This window comes from Centroberyx affinis, unplaced genomic scaffold, assembly GCF_046629955.1.
Source record: "Centroberyx affinis isolate AG114_WGS23_722 - 3 ecotype Tasmania unplaced genomic scaffold, CSIRO-AGI_Caff_v1 ptg005465l_1, whole genome shotgun sequence".
In the NCBI taxonomy this organism is placed as follows: domain Eukaryota; kingdom Metazoa; phylum Chordata; class Actinopteri; order Beryciformes; family Berycidae; genus Centroberyx; species Centroberyx affinis.
In genome coordinates this window covers 1-18,786 of record NW_027282738.1, presented here as the reverse complement: position 1 = coordinate 18,786, position 18,786 = coordinate 1, and the positions used below count along the sequence as shown (strand labels likewise).

General features: G+C 41.9%; 1 protein-coding gene across 2 annotated transcripts in view; it reads left to right on the top strand.

Moving 5' to 3' along the window:
- Positions 1–13,094, top strand: part of erbin (erbb2 interacting protein) — a 28,049-nt gene extending 14,955 nt beyond the window's left edge. The window contains exons 10-21 of one of the 2 annotated variants that reach the window (XM_071546813.1): positions 2,106–2,227; positions 2,852–3,025; positions 3,351–3,533; positions 3,675–3,792; positions 3,931–4,114; positions 4,237–5,764; positions 6,283–6,426; positions 8,296–8,352; positions 9,052–9,219; positions 9,589–9,681; positions 9,814–9,888; positions 9,997–13,094. In XM_071546813.1, coding sequence (XP_071402914.1) covers positions 2,106–2,227; positions 2,852–3,025; positions 3,351–3,533; positions 3,675–3,792; positions 3,931–4,114; positions 4,237–5,764; positions 6,283–6,426; positions 8,296–8,352; positions 9,052–9,219; positions 9,589–9,681; positions 9,814–9,888; positions 9,997–10,104 — 2,954 coding nt within the window. In that variant the 3' untranslated portion in view covers positions 10,105–13,094. The remainder of the gene's footprint in view (positions 1–2,105; positions 2,228–2,851; positions 3,026–3,350; positions 3,534–3,674; positions 3,793–3,930; positions 4,115–4,236; positions 5,765–6,282; positions 6,427–8,295; positions 8,353–9,051; positions 9,220–9,588; positions 9,682–9,813; positions 9,889–9,996) is intronic. The other variant, XM_071546814.1, reaches the window with a different exon arrangement.
- The last annotated feature ends 5,692 nt before the right edge of the window (positions 13,095–18,786 follow it).

Below are 18,786 nucleotides of genomic sequence, written 5' to 3'. Positions count from 1 at the left end.
TTGGTGTCAGTCCCTCAGAATTGAAGCCACAGGCCTTGTTATTATGGGAAATGTTGGAAATCATTAACTAAAGTAGAGGCAGACAAGGCAGGATGAGGGAAAGTGGATACAACAAAAAGGTCAATTTCAACACGTCATCACAAAATAAGTCCTGAAATGCATTGAACATCATAGATTGATAATATACATACAGTATATACACTTTCCTTTAAAAACAGATATAACTTACAGATGTAGCACATAAAAGACGTCTTCTTTTCCACTGTAATGGTGGTGAGTCACTGCTTAATATTTGCCACAGTGTTGGCAAAGTATGACACTACCAGAAACGCCCCCCTACAAGTTCTGTTGAAGTCAGTTGGAATAGTTATAGATTGTTATAGATGGTTATCCGTCAGGTCTCTTTCCAGGGAGCTTTGTCTGTTTCCTCTTGTTTTCCTCAAAAGCTGTCAGAAGTCAGGGCCTTAGGAGGCATTTTTGATGAATGAGATAATTATGTTTTACAACTTATTGGCATGGAGCATACACATCAGGTGACGTACCTCACATTAGCCACTGTAAGTTTACATCCGAGTCCCTGACTAATCGTTTTTATTGCTGGCATGGTTAGTCATAGTGTGATCAATTATAGACAGTATTCTTGCAATCATGTGTGTTGTGAATTGTGTCAGTTGATGTCAGCTGGGAGTGAACACATTTAGATCACCTCAGTAGTTGGTTAGTAGTTGGCATTTCCTCCACAGCGTTACCCTGTTTTCCAATTAGTAGTTCATTTCTCAGAGTTTAGTTACAGTCATAAACTTTAAATGTGATCACAAGCATGTCAGGTTTACAAACTTGTTCGTGCAGATTGAATATAATGTTGTTTATGTATCCTTGTCTTTGTGCATCTACACTGACAAGTCAAAATTGAGGGTAAAGAAGGCTATTTCACACATTAACTGACAGCACAGCAAGTACAGTGAGCCATCTTTGGGCATAAACAACACAGAGAAAATGAATCCAGTAATTAACTAGCCAGCATAATGTTGCTAAAACTATTTATTAATGTACTGAAAATGTGCAAAAATGCTGAAAATTGTGATAAAAGTGCCCTACACTTTAGTGCGTGTGTGTGTATAATATATATATATATATATGTATATATTATACACACACATGCACTAAAGTGTACACATATGTATGTATATATGTATGTATGTATATGTACATATTTGCATCCAAACAAATTAGATAGCATATTTCTACTCATACTGTTATTCAAGTTTCAACTTTGTTTGTCCCAATGGGAAATTAGTGTTGCAGCAAGTATTAAAACACCGTTACATAAAAACAAAAGACTGACCGTCACAATTATAAGAGTCACCAATGCAGAATGTTGATGCAGAGTTCAGGCAAGCAGCATAACACAAATAGTCATCATTATCACAACCACCACTGCCATCACCACCAATCATTGACAGTATGATTGATAAGTAATCACGGCCTTCCTCCTCCCTCTGACAGCATTTAGGAGACATAAGTAGTTGTAAAAATCATATGTCTAACATAGTAGTTACAACTTGAAAATAGTTAAATTGATTGACAGGCAGTTTCTGCCAGAGGGTTTTTTTTGTCATGAACAGCAACATATAGTTGTATGCTTGAGGTTATCCTAATTGCACTTAATAATTCAAACAGCATCTTGATCTTATGTCAATCCTTTACATAAAATGTGTTAAGTTCCTCTACAGCTCCTTCAATTTATTTACTTACCTCATGTGAACTGAGTGCCATCTCATGGTCAAATTCCATAATTACACAAATTTAACTCAGTGGGCGAGGACAACAAAGGCCAGTGGTTCATGAGAAATAGAGATCATTTTTACTACAGTATCTTCAACACATTTTTCATCTTAAAGCTTAAACCACAGACATTTCACAAGCATACAAACACTTTTGTAGGACTTGATGTTAATATCTCAGTATATGTGATTTTGATGTCCATGTTGTGTGAATGTAAGGGAGATTTCTGCTGCTGGAGCCCACTAATATTAGAGAACTGGCTGTTGCATTTAATGTAGTTTAAGTCATTTTGTCTTGTTCTTGTTTCTGCCTCTCTTCAGACATTCCCAACTCTGACTCGGAGAGCTTCAACCCCTCTCTGTGGGAGGAGCAGCGCAAGCAGCGAGCTCAGGTGGCCTTTGAGTGTGACGAGGACAAGGATGAGAGGGAGACGCCCCCACGGGTTAGTGCTACACATTTGACTCTGTGCACATATACACACACACACACACACACACACACACACACGCACACAGAGGAAAGGTAAATAGACTTTTTCTGTTTTGATGTTTACAGATGGAAAATCCAAATTCGAAAGGTGACATAATTTAGTGGTGATCATTCTTCATATTATAGCTTTTCTTTGTCAACATTTTAAAATACTCTCCTCTTTTACTTCTTTAAATACATTTTGCTATTGGGAAATGTAGGATGTTTAGTTGGTTTGTCAGAAGGCTCTGAGCAAAAGCCTCATGACCTGTAACAAATTTGCCTCTCTCTTGTATCTAAGAAGGATGTGTCTGTATGTTATTGCCTGCACCGACTGGTGTGTGTGTTTGAAATGCAAGCAGCCAGGATCTTCTTAGGTACACACTCTGAATCATTTTTCCACCAATTACACTGTCCTCTGTGTTCCTCTGGTGCAATATGGCAGTCTGGCAGAAAGGAGTGTGGAGGGCAGCCTTGGTGGGCCCATCGCCTCTCAAGCTGTCAGTCGTACCGTTTCACCTCTCCCAGTGCCCGTCCTGCCGAAAACTGCAACCAATCAAACCTCTTTTAACGTCTAGTCTGTTTTCCGCTCTTCCAGGAGGGGAACCTGAAGCGCTACCCGACACCATACCCAGACGAGTTGAAGAACATGGTGAAGACGGCCCAGTCCGTGGCTCACAGACTTAGGGAGGATGAGTCAAGTGACGAGTCGGGGAAAGAGGCGAAGCCCAGTGAGCGGAACCACATTGGAGTGCAGGACGTGGGAGTCAAGGTTGGCTTCAGCATCACTTGTCTACTTTTATGTACCTCACTTCAGTTCCCCCTTGATAACAAACAATACTACACTCAAATGTGTCTGATTACACTGTGCATTTTCTATATTAGTTGTTTTTTCATGAAGTTGAATTAATACAAAATTAGATGATTAGATTAGTTGATTAGGTTTTAGTGTACTGTTTATTTTAACTTGCATTGTTTGTAAGTTGCATTAATAACAGATACAAAGCATAATTTCATTGTAATTAACTAATTGCTAATTACCAATGAAAGAACATTTTTGTTATATAACTTGCCATCTGGACTTTGTTTTCGCGCAGGTGATAGAGGCCCCCTGTGCCAATGGCAAGGCAATGGAGGCAGAGCCCAAATTATCAACCAACACATCTGCTCAGAACTCCTCCACCCCTGACTGTAAAGACATGTCAGAGTCTTACAGCTCCCAGAAAGCCCCACTCAACTCCCCCGAGGTTTCCTTGATGAACCACGAGGACACATTGGAGGTACAACAGACATTCAGTGTTCGAACTGATTAAGAGTTCTTGCAGTTTCACAAACAAATAATAGGAAGTGAGCTATGTAAGTTTCAAATGAAAAATGCAGCCGATGGGTGTATAAATTAAACATTTTGTCTTTGTCTCTAGGACTCAGAGGAGCTGTCAGATGAAGAAGAGGAGATGAAAATAGCAGAGATGAGGCCCCCTCTTATTGAGATCTCCATCAACCAACCTAAAGTTGTGACCTTAAGTAAGGACAAAAAAGGTAAGATAAAAAGGATTTGTGGCATTCTTGCTTGCATTCTTGGCAATTTTGTATTTTAATTGGCAAAAGAAATTGACCATAGACAGAATATAGATACAGTTACTGTACACTGACAGTGATTTTCTTTTTGGTTAACAGATGATGGGAAAGACGCAGACTCTTTGCTGGATGACACAGTGGCCAACAGCAACCAGAACAACAGTAATTGTTCATCCCCGTCACGCATGTCTGACTCTGTGTCTCTGACCACTGACAGCAGCCAGGACAACTCCCTTTGCACCCCAGAGAGAGAGGCCAAGATGCCCTTCCTACCCAAGAGCCGGTAGAGTACCATTCTTCAACATGTCAGCATACCAGGAGAGCCATTCCTCATGTTTCTACTTAAAACTCTGTAACAATGTACTGTCGTAACAAAACGTATCACCCCCTTGTTCTGTGTTCTAGGCAAGAAGATGAGAATATGAACCAGCGTAAAGACACAACTCCTCTCCTCCATAATGGTAATGGTTCAGACATGTCCCTGCAGGCCCTGTTGAAAACCCAGCAGACCCAGCCAGAAAAAATGGGCGACTATGACCTCTCCATGGAAGCCAGACTGGCGTTCATTGAGAAAGGCATCAATAACGGCATGGGAGACGCCTACACAAAGTGGGACCAGATCAATATGAACGTGTCCAAGCTGCCGACTGACAATATGGTTCAGCTGGACGACTTGGACAAAACCAAGAATGGTTCCATAGCCAAGGAGGACTTGAATAACAAGCAGGGCTTTAGCAATGACAACATCGACCATTTAGAAAATGGTAACCAGCAGGTTGGTGACTGCTTCAATAGTCTGGGGAACAAAAGCCAAGCGATGTCACCAATGAGAGTCGAGACATCTGTGGTGCATATGGCCTCGACAGGAGTGACAGCCAGCAGTGACATGTCTCTATCTCGCAGCACAGAGGAATTGTCCCCAGAGAAAAGGTGCCCCCCTCCTCAGGTGATGAAGTCTCACAGTATCACCAACATAGAGACGGGGGGCATGAAGCTGTACTCCATCGATGGGGATGACTCCTGCGATGCGGGGGCGGTTAGCAGGGGGACTGGAGCCGGACCTGGAGCTCAGGGCCAGAGCATCGTCAGGAGCAAGTCGGCTTCCTTACTCAACGACCAGACTCTCCAGGTCTACCCCAGCTCCTCTGCATCCTCCTCCGACCTGCTCTCCAGCTCCTCCAAGCCCCCTGCCAGCACCGGCAGATACCCAGTCTCCTCCAGCATGGCCATGGGTATCCCTCCCCCTCAGTACAATATCCAGTACACAAGCAGTGCCATGCCTAAAGAGGGCCTCTGGGCCCAGAGGACGCCCATGCCCCCAGAGCACCAAGGCTACCTCCCTCCACCTCAACATTCACTAGCCAACACCAATTACTCCAACCGTAATCAGGCGCCTCCCTTCCCTCTGCAGCCCCAGCAGAGGGGACCTCCCATGGGGCCCAAACCCTCTGGGGACATGTGGGCCAAGGAAAGACTCCAGTCCTCTGGTGGCCAGCCTAGAAGCAGCACTCTGCAGAGGCAAAGCAGCAGCTCCTCCACAGCCTCTATGGGCGACCCAAGGCGCATGCAGGTGTCTGAGGGAGAGTACATGACATACAGGGACATTCACACTCTTGGCAGGGGGCCGCTGGCAATGAGCCAGGCCATGCAGAGGCCCCTCTCCGCTCGCACTTACAGCATCGATGTACCCGGAGCCCCCAGGCCGCACAGCGCCAGGCCGCAGCCCCACGAGCTGCCAGAGAGGACCATGTCTGTCAGTGACTTCAACTACCAGCACAGCAGCCCCAGCAAGAGGCCCAACACCAGGGTGAAGTCTGAGCACTCGCTGCTGGACGGGCCCGGAGCGGTACCAGGAGGCGTTGGAGCAGGAAGGGTACCATCCGACTGGAGAGACCAGGTGATGCGTCACATTGAGGCCAAGAAATTGGAGAAGGTAAAGAATACTGCTATGATAAAATACTCATGAGTCATTGCCAGTTCAGTGCTAAAAGAAATACTGTGTCTCTCTACCGTTCATTATCTGGCACTTTTTTTTTATCCAGGTTGGTCTTAAACCTTGTGTTCATGAGTGACATGGTTTAACCGGCTTCCCTGTGACCAGTAGATCAGGGTGGTGGGACCAACAGTTTGAATGTGTTCATCTTTACAGGCCAAAGTCTTAGGTGTTCAACTATTAGATTAACATAGAAGATTATTGTGTATTCTTATAACAGCATGTGAGTAAGAAGCCTTTACTTTGCCCCTTTTTAATGTGGAAGTGCCAAGTAAACAAACTGCTAAAGCCTACTAACTCAACTGTATGCCAGATATTTGTGATTCACTGCATGTTTGTCTGTGCTGTATGCTGTAAACTTTGTTATGTATTTTATGTCATCACTCATTTGGTGGATCGCATGGCCACCACTGACATGTCGGTTGGCGTTGGCTGTTCCATGTTGTCCCTCTGTTCAGAATGTGCTGTCTCGGTCCTATAATTCCAATTTTGCCCCGCTGAGCTGGTCTCACTACGGCAGCTCTAGGGATATGCATGCCAGCCAAGGGTCTCTGGTCTTTAGTGCCAGAGACGGACAGCCCTACGGAGCTTTGGGCTTCTGTGTGAGTACTGTGACTTGTAGCTAGCTACTGCAGCTCCTACTAAGCCAGGACTTCCAGCTCCTGCTAGTTTCACATCCTCCAAAAAGAAGGAAATACCTATTTCCTTCTTTCCTAGAACTTGAGAAGTGATCACTGTTGTTCAGAAGCGGTCTCTCACTTGTCCTTTTTGGATAAGTGAAAGTCTGCCCACATGTGATTTGTCACCACCATGAACCCTCTCTAATACATGTGATGTCTTCTCAGAGGGAAAAATGGATGGATTCTAACAGGGTTTTTGTTTAGCTCCTCCTGGGGTGCGTTCAGACTGGGTCCACTTGGCTAGTTTGTTTCGAAAAAAAAGTTAATTTACCTCCTTGTCACGGTTTCTTTTGACAATTGTGAAAGTGAAATTGCGACTTGTTCCGAAACAGACTAGCGGGACCGGGTCCGCCTGGCAGAGGAGGACTCGGCTCAATTGCAACGGAGACTGATTTCGTTTCCCATCAGTCTGAAAGTAATCACACTGAGACCAGGAAAAGAACTCAACAGTGATACACGTATACAGCCATGTTTTGTTCCCTAAATTAATGTCGCGTCATGAATCAAAACGGGACAGACATCATTTGACAGCTGTCGGTGTGAAACCAAACGGGACAGCTATACTAACGGGACAGGGTTTGTTTGTATCCACGGTCTTGAAACAGATTTTCAAAAGGACCCAGTCAGAAAGCGCCCTCAGTATAATGCAAATAGACCTGTTTAAAAGGGGCCTCACTCTTTGTACCATCATAAAATTGGGTTAGCTGACCTTAGTACATCCATGGTCATATCAGAGAGAGAGGCATTGACATACTGTAACTGAAAGCTGACTTTACAGATAGATCAACGTCATTATTGATTGCAGTTTCTAGTGCTTTTTATTCCAGTAATGAAAGGAAAAGATAAACAATTGTTTCGGTTGTGTTATTGTCGTTTGGGAGACTTTCCTTTCTAGTGACACATGTATATGGTGTGTATATTCTTGTAATAGAATCCAACTGGCAACAAAAAGTGGCGTATTTAGCCGGGATGTAACAGGCATGTTTGAGGGAAACCAAGTTATTTAGGTCGATCTCTTAGTAAAGAAAGCCTTCCTTGAATTGCATCCAAGTTCTCAATCAGATATGCAATATTGCTATTATGTTGTATGGTACAAAACACCCCCCTTTTAAACCTGGCAGACACTCTGATGTCTGAGTCATTATCCCTGTGCTTCACCCTCCACCCTGCCACACTCCAATCAAAAAACACTGTGCTCCTGTAGGTTAGAGCCTGTGATTGCAATGCATCTCAGCAGCCATGATTTCCCTTCCCCTTTAATGGCACTTTCAATCATCGTCTTAATCATTCATCATCTTCACTCCTACTTTTGATCACTTCAGAATCACTTCATAACCTTTCACTTTGTGTGTGGGGATGAAAACTGTGTTTGTGAAGGTAAGTGGTGGGAGAGTGTGTCTAGCTGAATAATAAAATGTTGGGTATCGAAATCTGTGGAAATGACAGCTTTATACTGTCTGAGAATGTTGTGTATCCATTGCCTCCTTTACATTTACAATATATGTATATATATATTTAGAGTTATGTTGTGCTTAGTGTCTGAATTGACTAACAGTTTAATCTCAGTTTTTCATCGCAGTTTGTCTTAATCAGATGTGCAGCTTTCCTCTTCTAAATCAACACCCGCCTGACTAATGGGATTACGAGACATGAAAAATTCTCATGTCATTACCTAATTGTCTGGGGTGTCAGTTATCCTGTTTTTTTTGCGAGTGAGCTCCAATGACACACGAGCTTTAGAGAGTGAGATTAGGGCAGAATGTTAATCGCTGTCTCTCTCTTCCCTTTCAGGATGATGTGTTTGGTTCCCAAGGGCAGCAGAGCTACACCATGGACCCCCACAGAAAAGTAGGCCTAATACCTGTCAAAGTTGAAAACCCAGCAACAAATGATTTTGACATGGAAATTTCAAGCTAAAAAGATGTATTTTTGGAAATTTAAATTGCAGAGCTGTCTGGGTGTGTGTAGATGGTGGGATATACGACCAATGATACGTCTAACACATTCCGTAAAACCAAATGTCTTCAGATATTTTAATTCATGATGTATTTATAATTAACTATGTGTCGGGTGTTGTAATATTTGTCTTATAATAGACATACAGTTTCTCCATTCTTCCCCCTGCAGTATAGTAGTACTGCATGCCTGCATCCCTCCTGCTTGGTGCTGTTGGTTCAGCTCTGTCAGAGAGTGTTGACCCCCACTTGAGGGCAAAACAGGATTTATTTGGTACCTGCAGATTCTGTTTACCTCAGAGTAGATCAGTTTTTATGATTCACACAAATTGAATTTCACTGTTCAAGCCATTGCAATCTGATAAATTTAGTTGAATTATGTGTGCACTTCGTCCCGTGTGCTGGAGGCCAATTGATTGTGAGAACATTGTAGTTCCAGGTGATGAGTCAGTAGAGGCATTCCCCTTGACTCAATCCTGAGGAGGGAGTGGGGGATAAATCAGCAGCTCATTCTGAAGTCAAAAGAAGAAGTGATCACCGCTTGACTTTCTGTTCTCTCTCGTCTGTCGATGTGTGTTTCTGTCTCACACAGGTGCCTTTAATGAACGGTCAGATGGGCCCTTCCGCTCGCCCTCAGATGAGCCAGGCGCCCATGGCCCGCCACCCCTCCAGAGAGCAGCTCATTGATTACCTGATGCTCAAAGTCTCCCAGCAGTCCCAGGGGCCGCCACGCCTCCCGCACGACTCAATGCAGCAAGAGGTGAAGGACGGTGTATGTGTGTGTGTGTGTGTGTGTGTGTGTGTGTGTGTGTGTGTGCACAAAGGAAATCGTGACTTGCTGAAAGATGATTTTCAGGATATTGGTTTCACTACAAGCTGGCTAAAAAGAAACTAAGACGGGTAGATCAATGAAAAATAGGCTTTCCTGATGTTTGATTAAGCGCATTTGTAAGACCCATTTAAGTCATTTTTTTCTTTCTTTTAAATAACTAACGAAACTTTAACAAGTAGCTTTTGTCCTTGTGAAATACCCTGTATGGATTTTCAAGCCTAATATGTAACCAGTATGTAATAAACAGTTAAGTGACTGTATGTAAATGGCTAACGAAAGTATGTGGGTGTGTTTCAGATCCGTGTGAAAGTGGAGAAGAATCCTGAGCTGGGTTTCAGTATATCGGGAGGAGTGGGAGGCCGGGGAAACCCCTTCCGTCCAGATGACAATGTACATCCCCTCTAGATCTCGTTTCTTACCGACTTACACTTAACAAGAACGCCTTGAGGTGTTTCGTCCATTATGTACAACTCTGTGACTGCTATGTATGTAACTGATGGAATATTTCCCATATCGTTTTAGGGTATATTTGTGACAAGGGTCCAGCCTGACGGACCTGCATCCAAGATCCTTCAGCCGGGAGATAAAATTATCCAGGTACGCTGCTAAAAAAAAAAAAGTCACAAAACACACAAAGTGAGTTAGTTAAAAGTCTCCCAAGTGAGGATCTTTCAACATGTTAACCACAAATACGGCTTCTTACAGGCAAACGGATACAGCTTTGTGAATATGGATCACGGGAACGCGGTCTCCCTCCTGAAGACGTTTCCCAGCACTGTGGATTTGATCATCATCAGAGACGCGCTCGCATAAGAGAAACTGACCTCCGCTTCGGACGCGAGACGCAGACAAGAAACGCAGACATTTATGCTGACTTCTCGTATTTTTATACACAGAGAGAGACTGGTTTATCGATACCTGCCGGGGACTATTTATAACAAGAGATCTTCAGAGCCTTGATATAACGGGGGGAAAAACCACTGAATGTAGTGGATTGAGGAGAGGAGAGGAGGGAGGGGGTGGGGGGCAAACATCTTGGAAGCACGCGTCCTCAAAAGGCCATCACTGTGGTATGTATTTTTCTATAGAGGAAGCCGAGGATATGACCTGCTCTGACGCAAATAATTACTGTGGTCTCTGTACAGATCTTTCTTTTTTCAAGTCGACAACTCATTAACCCTTCATCATGAGTTTTATTTCTGTGGGAGGAGGAGGAGCATGAATTGTAGCTGACCACTAGGGGGCAGGGCTCCCTCTCTTTTGTCATCCAGTTTGCCTTTCTTTTTTTTGGTCATGACTTTTTTTTTTTTTTAATTTAAGAAGTTGAAACCACTTACTGGTCTGCTGTGTGATCTGATATGGGGGACAGTGTTATGTGCTTTTTTTGTGAAGACGAATGTAGAACATGGTGGTGTTTTTGTTTTTTTTTGTTTTTGTTTTTTGTTTGGGAAAAGAATTGTTGTTGTTTTTCCTGGCAAGATCGAAAGAGCCCGAATGAGATGAAGAGCAAATCATCATCCGCCTCTGGCACCATAAAACCTGCATCGTCCGACTCCGCTGTACCTGCTTGGCATATCACTTCACTTCCTATGCTGTCACCGGCTTATTTGTGAACGAAAATCCTTCACAACCAGAGTGAATCGCACCTTCTCAGATGCTGATAAAAACGTCCACATGTGATTTTGCGTTTTTTTTTTTCTGAGACTGGAATACGGAACGGAAGCGTCAAACGTCGGGGTGGGGGTAGGAACGGCGAGAGTTGCGAAGTTACTGTGTGTCCGCTCGGCCTTAATCCGCCTTGCCAGTTGCAGGTTTTTGTCGAAAACCAGGAAGAGATGTGGTGGTTACGCTAGTTTAACCAAAGCACGTTTGGAAATTGTGTACAAGAGGGTGAGCGCAGGAGACAACGCGAGAACGGGGTCTGAATCGGAACGGGTCAAGCTTGGGCCTCTGTGGTTTTAAAAGGGCTTCGTCTGAACAGGCGAGGGTGTCAGTGTCTGGCAACGTTTTATTTTGATGTGGGGGAAAAGACCACAGTTTGCCTTTTGTGTCTGTAAAACAAAAACAACAAAAGGATGTTACGCCACGCTTTGTACCCATCACGTTGGAGCAGTGTCTCGTTCTGGTTTCCTTTTGCTGTACAGAGAATTGAGTGGGGAGAAGCAAGTTGTCAAGTGCCATAGACCTTGAGCTGTTTGAACAGGGGGGGGACCCCTTTACCCCGAGACCCAAGCAATACTCACTTATGAATCACTCTTATGAGAACATTTGCAGCATAACGGCTTAAGAGCAATAGTAGAAGCCTTTATTTTCATTCAGAAAAAAAAACATCAGATAGCATTTTTAAAACAAAACACACACACACAAACTTTTAGTAATCCCTGATGGTTTTACATGATTTTTTATATTGTGAGAAGAATCTTTTTGTAACGAAATGGCACAGGAGATATGTAGGCCTAGTGCCGTTTGTTTCCTCCAAGAAATTTTATTCCTCTGCATTGTGTAACAGTGAATGTTCTCGTCACTCTGCCCCGAGGCTTTTTACCAGCTTGTAACCGAGTTTCTGTTCTCAAAGCTTTAGTTGCTTAGAATACCATAACTTTGTAATGTTAATTTGTGCAAAAAAAAAAAAAAATCAACCTCTACACTATTGGAAAACTAATCCAATCGAAGCTGCGATCGCAAAATATTTCATTCGTAATGTTTGTTGAATGTGTAAGAAGATAAAATGCAATGCTATGTCCACTTGATGTGATCAAATTTACATGTACGTACCTGTTGTTTGCATGGAATCACCCTGTTGAGTCTGTTCATTCAGTGGCAAATCGTTTTTCCATGAGACGTGTTTCCAAAAGACATGGAAATGATTGAATTCACGTACCGAGCAACGGCCCCACAAATTCCAGCAGTATGTTTGCGACCACTGAATTACATGTACAATATATTATTGTGTTTTTGCCCCCCCCACAATGATTCAGCAAATGCCATTCTGTCACAGCTTGTATGCTGCAGACTGTCATCCACTGTACTGTTCCTGTAAGTCAGTTTGATCCATGTATTATACTGGTGGCACTGTCAAACTGAAACGACAACACTGTGGTAATTGGCTACGTTTTTTATCTCATTATTTTTATCATTATGTTTATTAAAGGTTGCTCTAAGTGAAGCTGTACCCTTAATTTTTAAACTGAAGCTAAAAAGGCTTTAAATTTTAAGAAGAGGCAAATGACATTAAAACACGTGCGTTTCCCCAAAATTTTCCTACAGCATATTGTATATTAAACAGATTAGATCATTGTTTTTATTATTTGTGCTAATTTTTGTAAGTCATTTTCTTTTGATTCTGTAAGAATAGGAAAAATATCTGTTTTTTTTCTGGGGTAATGGTCACTTTCTTTATATTCACAGCGAAAACATACAGTCTGACAATGTAGACAATCTAGGGAGAGAACCTGTTGTCACATTTTCTTCATCCAAGTTGGTCTCTTTTTTTTATGCTCCCATATTGTTCTTATTTATTTAGCAGTCTCCTGTGAATTTTAGACCGTACTAATCAAAATGTAAATACTTTTAAAAAGTGAGAAAAGAAGAATTAATAATGGCATTAGTGACCGGAGTTTGTAAAACCAGCAATAAATTGCAATGCAGAGGCAACCCTTTTAATGTATAGCTAGTATTTCTAAGGTTTCTCTGGAAACAGCTACAGTAAGATGATGATTGATATGCATTTATCCAACATTCCAGATTTTGTATATAATTATCCTGTTTCTGAAGTAACCTGTGGAAAATAAACTAATGCTCTTTAAGAATCATTCTTTATTCTTCATTTCATCTTTTGGGTTTATCTGGAAAAAAGGACAGAACCAGAACAAAATATTCAGAATTAGAATAACTTTATTCAGCCGGTACAGTAGCAAAGACAAGGGTTTGTTTTGGTGGCAATGGTGCAGACATATAACTTGCATAATAACACAGTTCATACTAATGTATTGTACAACAACAGCAGTGAAGAAGAGGTGCAGTTAGTGCCCTGAATTCAATTCCCACCCATGTTAAAAATGTATATGCTCATGGTGCTGTAGAAAACACATTCCTGAGCCTGAAGATTTTTCTAGTGTTCAAAATTGTACAGTTTGTGAAGTAGGATGGAGCGGTACAAGACCTTAAAAATAATCATAGTCATACTGAGCAGGAGACACTTGATTCACCTCTTGAGAAACGGCTCTATCAGTAACACCATTTCCACACACTTGGTGCTCATGCCACGAAATGTGTTGAGATGACATTGACCCCAGAGAGTTCAATATGTGTAGGTGTTGAGAAAAGAATGTGCTCTGCTAAAACCTGCAGACTGGCAAGCTGCCCACGCTTTACCCATCGTAGTCAAGAAAGAAGGAAAGAAAGAAAGAAAGATACAAGACCCACTGTGCTGAATGCCTCATAGGCTTGACCAACATTGTCCTATATCCACCCAGTCAGTCAGTTTAACAGGATACGCCGCATCTGTAGCCCAGACTTCCACTACCAGCAACATGCTGAGGGCCTTCATAGTCACTTCAAACAGATTATCCTGACAGTAGGATAAAAACCGCTGTCGATCAGTTTAAGAATGACACACAAATGGAATGTTTGACCAAAGAGCCCTAGATAACAGAGTTAATTGTTTCATTCAGTATTCATCCATTGGTCAGCATTTCACACGAACTATCAATGAACACTCAGATCCTTCTTTGACTGAGGTACATATCAAAAAAAGTAAGAGAGAAATGTAATGAGATGTTTGGTAAAATGGGGATGTGACTGTGTTTCTTTAAAATCTACAGTATCTAAGATGCATTGATGAGATGGACAGTTGATTATGGAAGCATAGCTCATGGATCAGCTAATTAACCTAATTAAACAAGTTGGATGTTGTGCAGACTGATGCACTTGTGCAGTGGAGCTATGAAAACATCACCTGTGAGAGAGCTGGGAATTCAGACTGCATTCACTTGGGCAGCAGCTCATGTAGAGGAGAAAGGGAATGAGGAAGTAGATGTGTTGGCAAAAAACTTTGCATTGAGAGGAGGTTGATATTGTTATACCACTGAGCAAGTCAGAGGCCAAAAGATTGATATGGGTTACAGCAGTATGTACATGGCAAGGATATAGGAATAGGGAAACAAAAGGAAGACATCTCTATCAGTTACAAAGTGAACTTCATTCAGTGAAGAGATTTGGTAGAAGAGAAATAGAAAAGAGATTGGAGAAAAGAAGGAAGTTACAGTCAAGGGGATTTTGAAGATAGGACAAGGAAGTGTAGAATTTTAATTGAATCTTTGAGAGGTACAGCTTTACTGGAAAGATTGTGAAGAGCTGTGGATTATAGGATTTGAGCAGTAGATGGCAGTAATGCAACAAATGTGGATGCCAACCGCCAATTAAAAACCAAGAAGAAGAAGCTTCAGGTTGACTTTTATATTCTTGAAAAGATGCATCCAGACAGGAAGGTGGAGGATTATTTTCTTTTGGTAATTGTTTGAAAACATATTGTGCCTATGTTCCAATATTTACAGATCAAAACAGCCCACTACTGGAGGTTCAGGGTTGGTACTGTGTTGCACTTTGTGTTGCAGAGTTTATATATAGGAAAAGACGAAGATCAGAGTGGTCATATGTTCTGACTCAAGTTCAGCTCTTAAAAGTCTGGAATCATTTTCATGCACTTTTTGAGATACAGCAAACTTAATTTAGATTACAGAAAATTAGTATTTTAATTCAATACACATGGGTTCCAGCTCACAGAGGGTTGAAGGAAATGAAAGAGTGGATGCACTTGCAAAGGAGGCATTGGGTTGAGGAACGGTCATGGAGGTCCCTCTTTGTAAGTTATTAAGAGTTGGCAAGAAAGATAGGTAAACATCCAATAGGTAATAAAGTGATATAATATGACATCTTTGTTTAATATTCCATCAGTGAACCCTGTTTATACCAGTATATTCAAATATGTGAGTGTGGGTTAATAAGTAGGATCTATGGCATAGTGGAGGGTATGGAATAGCAGCCTATACCCACCTCTTTTTCTGGCAATTTGGAGTACACCTACCTATCAGCCTAATAGCCACTGAAATATATAGGAAAGGATACCCACTTACTTCCCACCTATTAAGCAGTATACCACCTCATCAAATATCAGTACAGCCCTGAGCAGGATGCAGTAGTTTGTCAGGTTTTTGTGTCAACAGAGGAATTAGTAGAGGAACAAATCTCCAAAAAAGGCTTTAGTTTTTGAGATACCCCTACCCGAGGTAGAACAAAGCACAACCATGTTTTTTCATAACTTTAATATGTCTAGTTTTTGAAATGGATGGTTGTATAAAAATATTTTACTGCAAAATTAGTTTATTTGGTTGATGTTTGGATCCTCCCCAAAACCGAAAATAGTGAAAATTTAGGCTTCTCCAAAAGGGACAGCGTCTGCCTTATCACATGTATCTCTGGAAATAATGATCAGAATGTCACCAAATTTGGACTGGATGTTCACAGACAGTTATTGCATACAATAAAGCAAAGATTTAATCAATATCTTTGTCCATCTTTGAAATGTATACACTTAAACACGCATTAATTATAGGCGGAAATTGAATAGGATATTAAAAATCCAAAAGGTATGTATATATATGTCTGCCATTATTAAAATAAGGAGACCAATCACCAAAAAATGTCATTTATATGTACCAAAGACTGTTAGCTTATCATAAAAGTAGGTTATTTGACTATTCACTTCACCCTCTGATGTCACCAGCCCCTAGTACCAGGTAACTAGTGCAGCCAGCACTTCAAACAGACAAATACAATGGGGCCCTATTGGTGTAAATGTGTGTGAGAAGGACACAAACCATAGATTAAAGCCAAAAACTATATACATTTAATGCAAATAGGTTCAATAGACATTTCTTTATCATTTTAAATACACTCTTCTATATATTTTAGTGTTTTCTTTGAATTACAATAATGACAATAATAATGACAATATACTGTATGATGATAATATGAGCCAACAGACTGCATAACACAATATTTTCCAAATGATTTAACTGAAAATTTTGACTGAATGAATTGGAAAAATCAAAGATGAATCATAAATTGGATCCTAATGAATAATCAATTATATACAGTATAGATATACAATGTGACCCAACATTTTAAGTTCTAGGGTGCAACTATGCTGTCATCCACAATTCTGTTAGGGCACTCTAGAAAGTCACAGGCACAGAATTCAATGCATGGCAAGCCAGCTGCAAAACAAGGACATTGCTTCTGTTGACTGCATCGTTTGTCCTTGCAGTAGAGATGTGTTAGATCTCGCACTTCTTGTGGTGCTGCTGCCTTTTCATACATTACTGGTTCCATGACTCCTTCTGTCAACCTCCAGCCTTTCCCCACAGGACTCCCAAGCACTGTTTTTTTGTGATGGCTGTGGCACCGAACAGCAGTTTGGTACATGGCTCTTAGTACATGTTGCCTAAACGAATCTTCAGTTGGGGGCAGTTGAGAGGCAGGCAGGAATGTCTGAGGTGGATGCCAGTACATACCTCAACTCATCCAGAGTGGTACACTGATCCCCTTTCTCGTTTCTTCTTGTGGCCATACAAAATGAGTGCATAACGTCTGGCTACAGGCAATGACTCCTCAAGATTTGTTGTCAAACCAAAGTGACTTAGGCCTTTCAGCTCCTCCAAGTGCTTCTGAAGTTTTGTGAAAGCAGTTGTTTTTCCTATTTTGAAAAAACTGCTCATCGTATCACAGCCCGTCAGTGCATGGCAAGCTGGAAGGCACTGGCACAAGGCTTTCCCCAGCTTTTCGCAGATTGTATTGATTGGCACAAACCTCTCTTTGCCTGTATGGCCTTTGTGCATTAGGACCAAAGCTGACCCAAACATGCTGCAACTTGCATAATACAAGAGCAACACAAGGACGTCAGTGTCATCACACTTGATGATGACTCTTGTGTATGTCTTGGCAAGGTGGATGGCATGTAGCACTATCCTGGTGTCTGCCTCTTCTTGATCACTCATCTGTTCCTCAGTGAGTCTACGTGGACCTGAGCTGGTTATGTAATTGCAAACAAAAGCAGAAAGTGCAGCCTTGTTGCCAGTGCTTGTCAAGTACCTCCTGTAATTTGGCACTTTTGTGTGCCCTGAGATCACATGTGTTGGTCCTGCATCTCCAACTGCTCCACGTCTTTGTCTCTCTTGTTGCTTGATGGAGTTTGGGTGGTCATATCGGTCAAAAACCATGGCAACACAATTGATTTTTTCCTCTCCCGATAGGAGTGAAAAGATTCTTTTGAGAGCGCGTTCCGCAAGGTCATTGAAAGTTTGAAACCCTGACTCATTCAGACTCTGAAGTAATGCCATACCATCTATGATGTATGCAGATGGTCCTGTTACATCAGGTAAGTGGTACTCACTTGTCACAATCGACTCTACCTTCTTGGCTAGGTCAGCTTTGGAGGTTTTTCTCATCCTGCCATCATCATAGAACAAAGCAGGTGGTACAGCAGCTAACTCATGAGACAACACGTTCTCAATGGACACATCTCTTTGGCTTGAAACTGCTAGAAGTCTCCTGAAAAGAACCTCTGAGTCCATCCGATGCTGTCCAGACTTGTTTTTCGATACAGGTGCTTTCATGTCTGCAAAAGTGACTGAGCATTTTCTTTTCTCTGGTTCCCAGAAACTCTTTGTTCTTGTGTCTTTCGCAAGGCGCTGCTCTATGAACAGTTGATTTTGGTGTTGAGCATTTTCAAGGAAACAGGACAAACCTTTTGCCACCTTTTCAGAGGCAACTTGACCAGTGACAATGTTTGCAGGGAAGCACTAACACTAACGCTGGGTGCTAACGCTAACAGTTATGTTTCCATTGTTTACATATAAGTGAGATGTATAACCTATGTGCCTAGACGTCATGCATCATGTATGATTAGTCTCATCACTTGAGCATTAGGCAAGGCTACCAGTTGGTTAGAGTTGTGCAGGGAAGCACTAATGCTAACGCTAACATTCAGGGTAGTAGGACTGGGGGGAAAAAGGGAACATACTAGAATGAATAGCCGTGGATGCAGGTAGGGGCCCATAGAAAATGCCTATGTACAGGGTCCAGATTTTGTGCTACGCCCCTGCTAACATTAATAGAAACCAAAGATGTTACTGGGTGAATTGATCAAAGATTTGGCTGTTAAATTCCTGATGTTTCCCTGATAAGTATCATAAAATATAAATACTACTACAGTATGGTTTACTGTTGATATACCGTCAGCTGGGAATCAACTAGCTAGCTAATTCGCTTACTGTTAGTTGCTAATCCATGGGAACATTTTCCTTTTTCTGTGGTTTTCAATACTTAAAAGCAGATCTTACCTTTTTTCTTCTCCAGAAGGATTCCACCTTTTTTGTGAGTATGTCAATAAAGCAGACACACTTTTAGCAGTCTTCTCAAATGTATGGGACACTG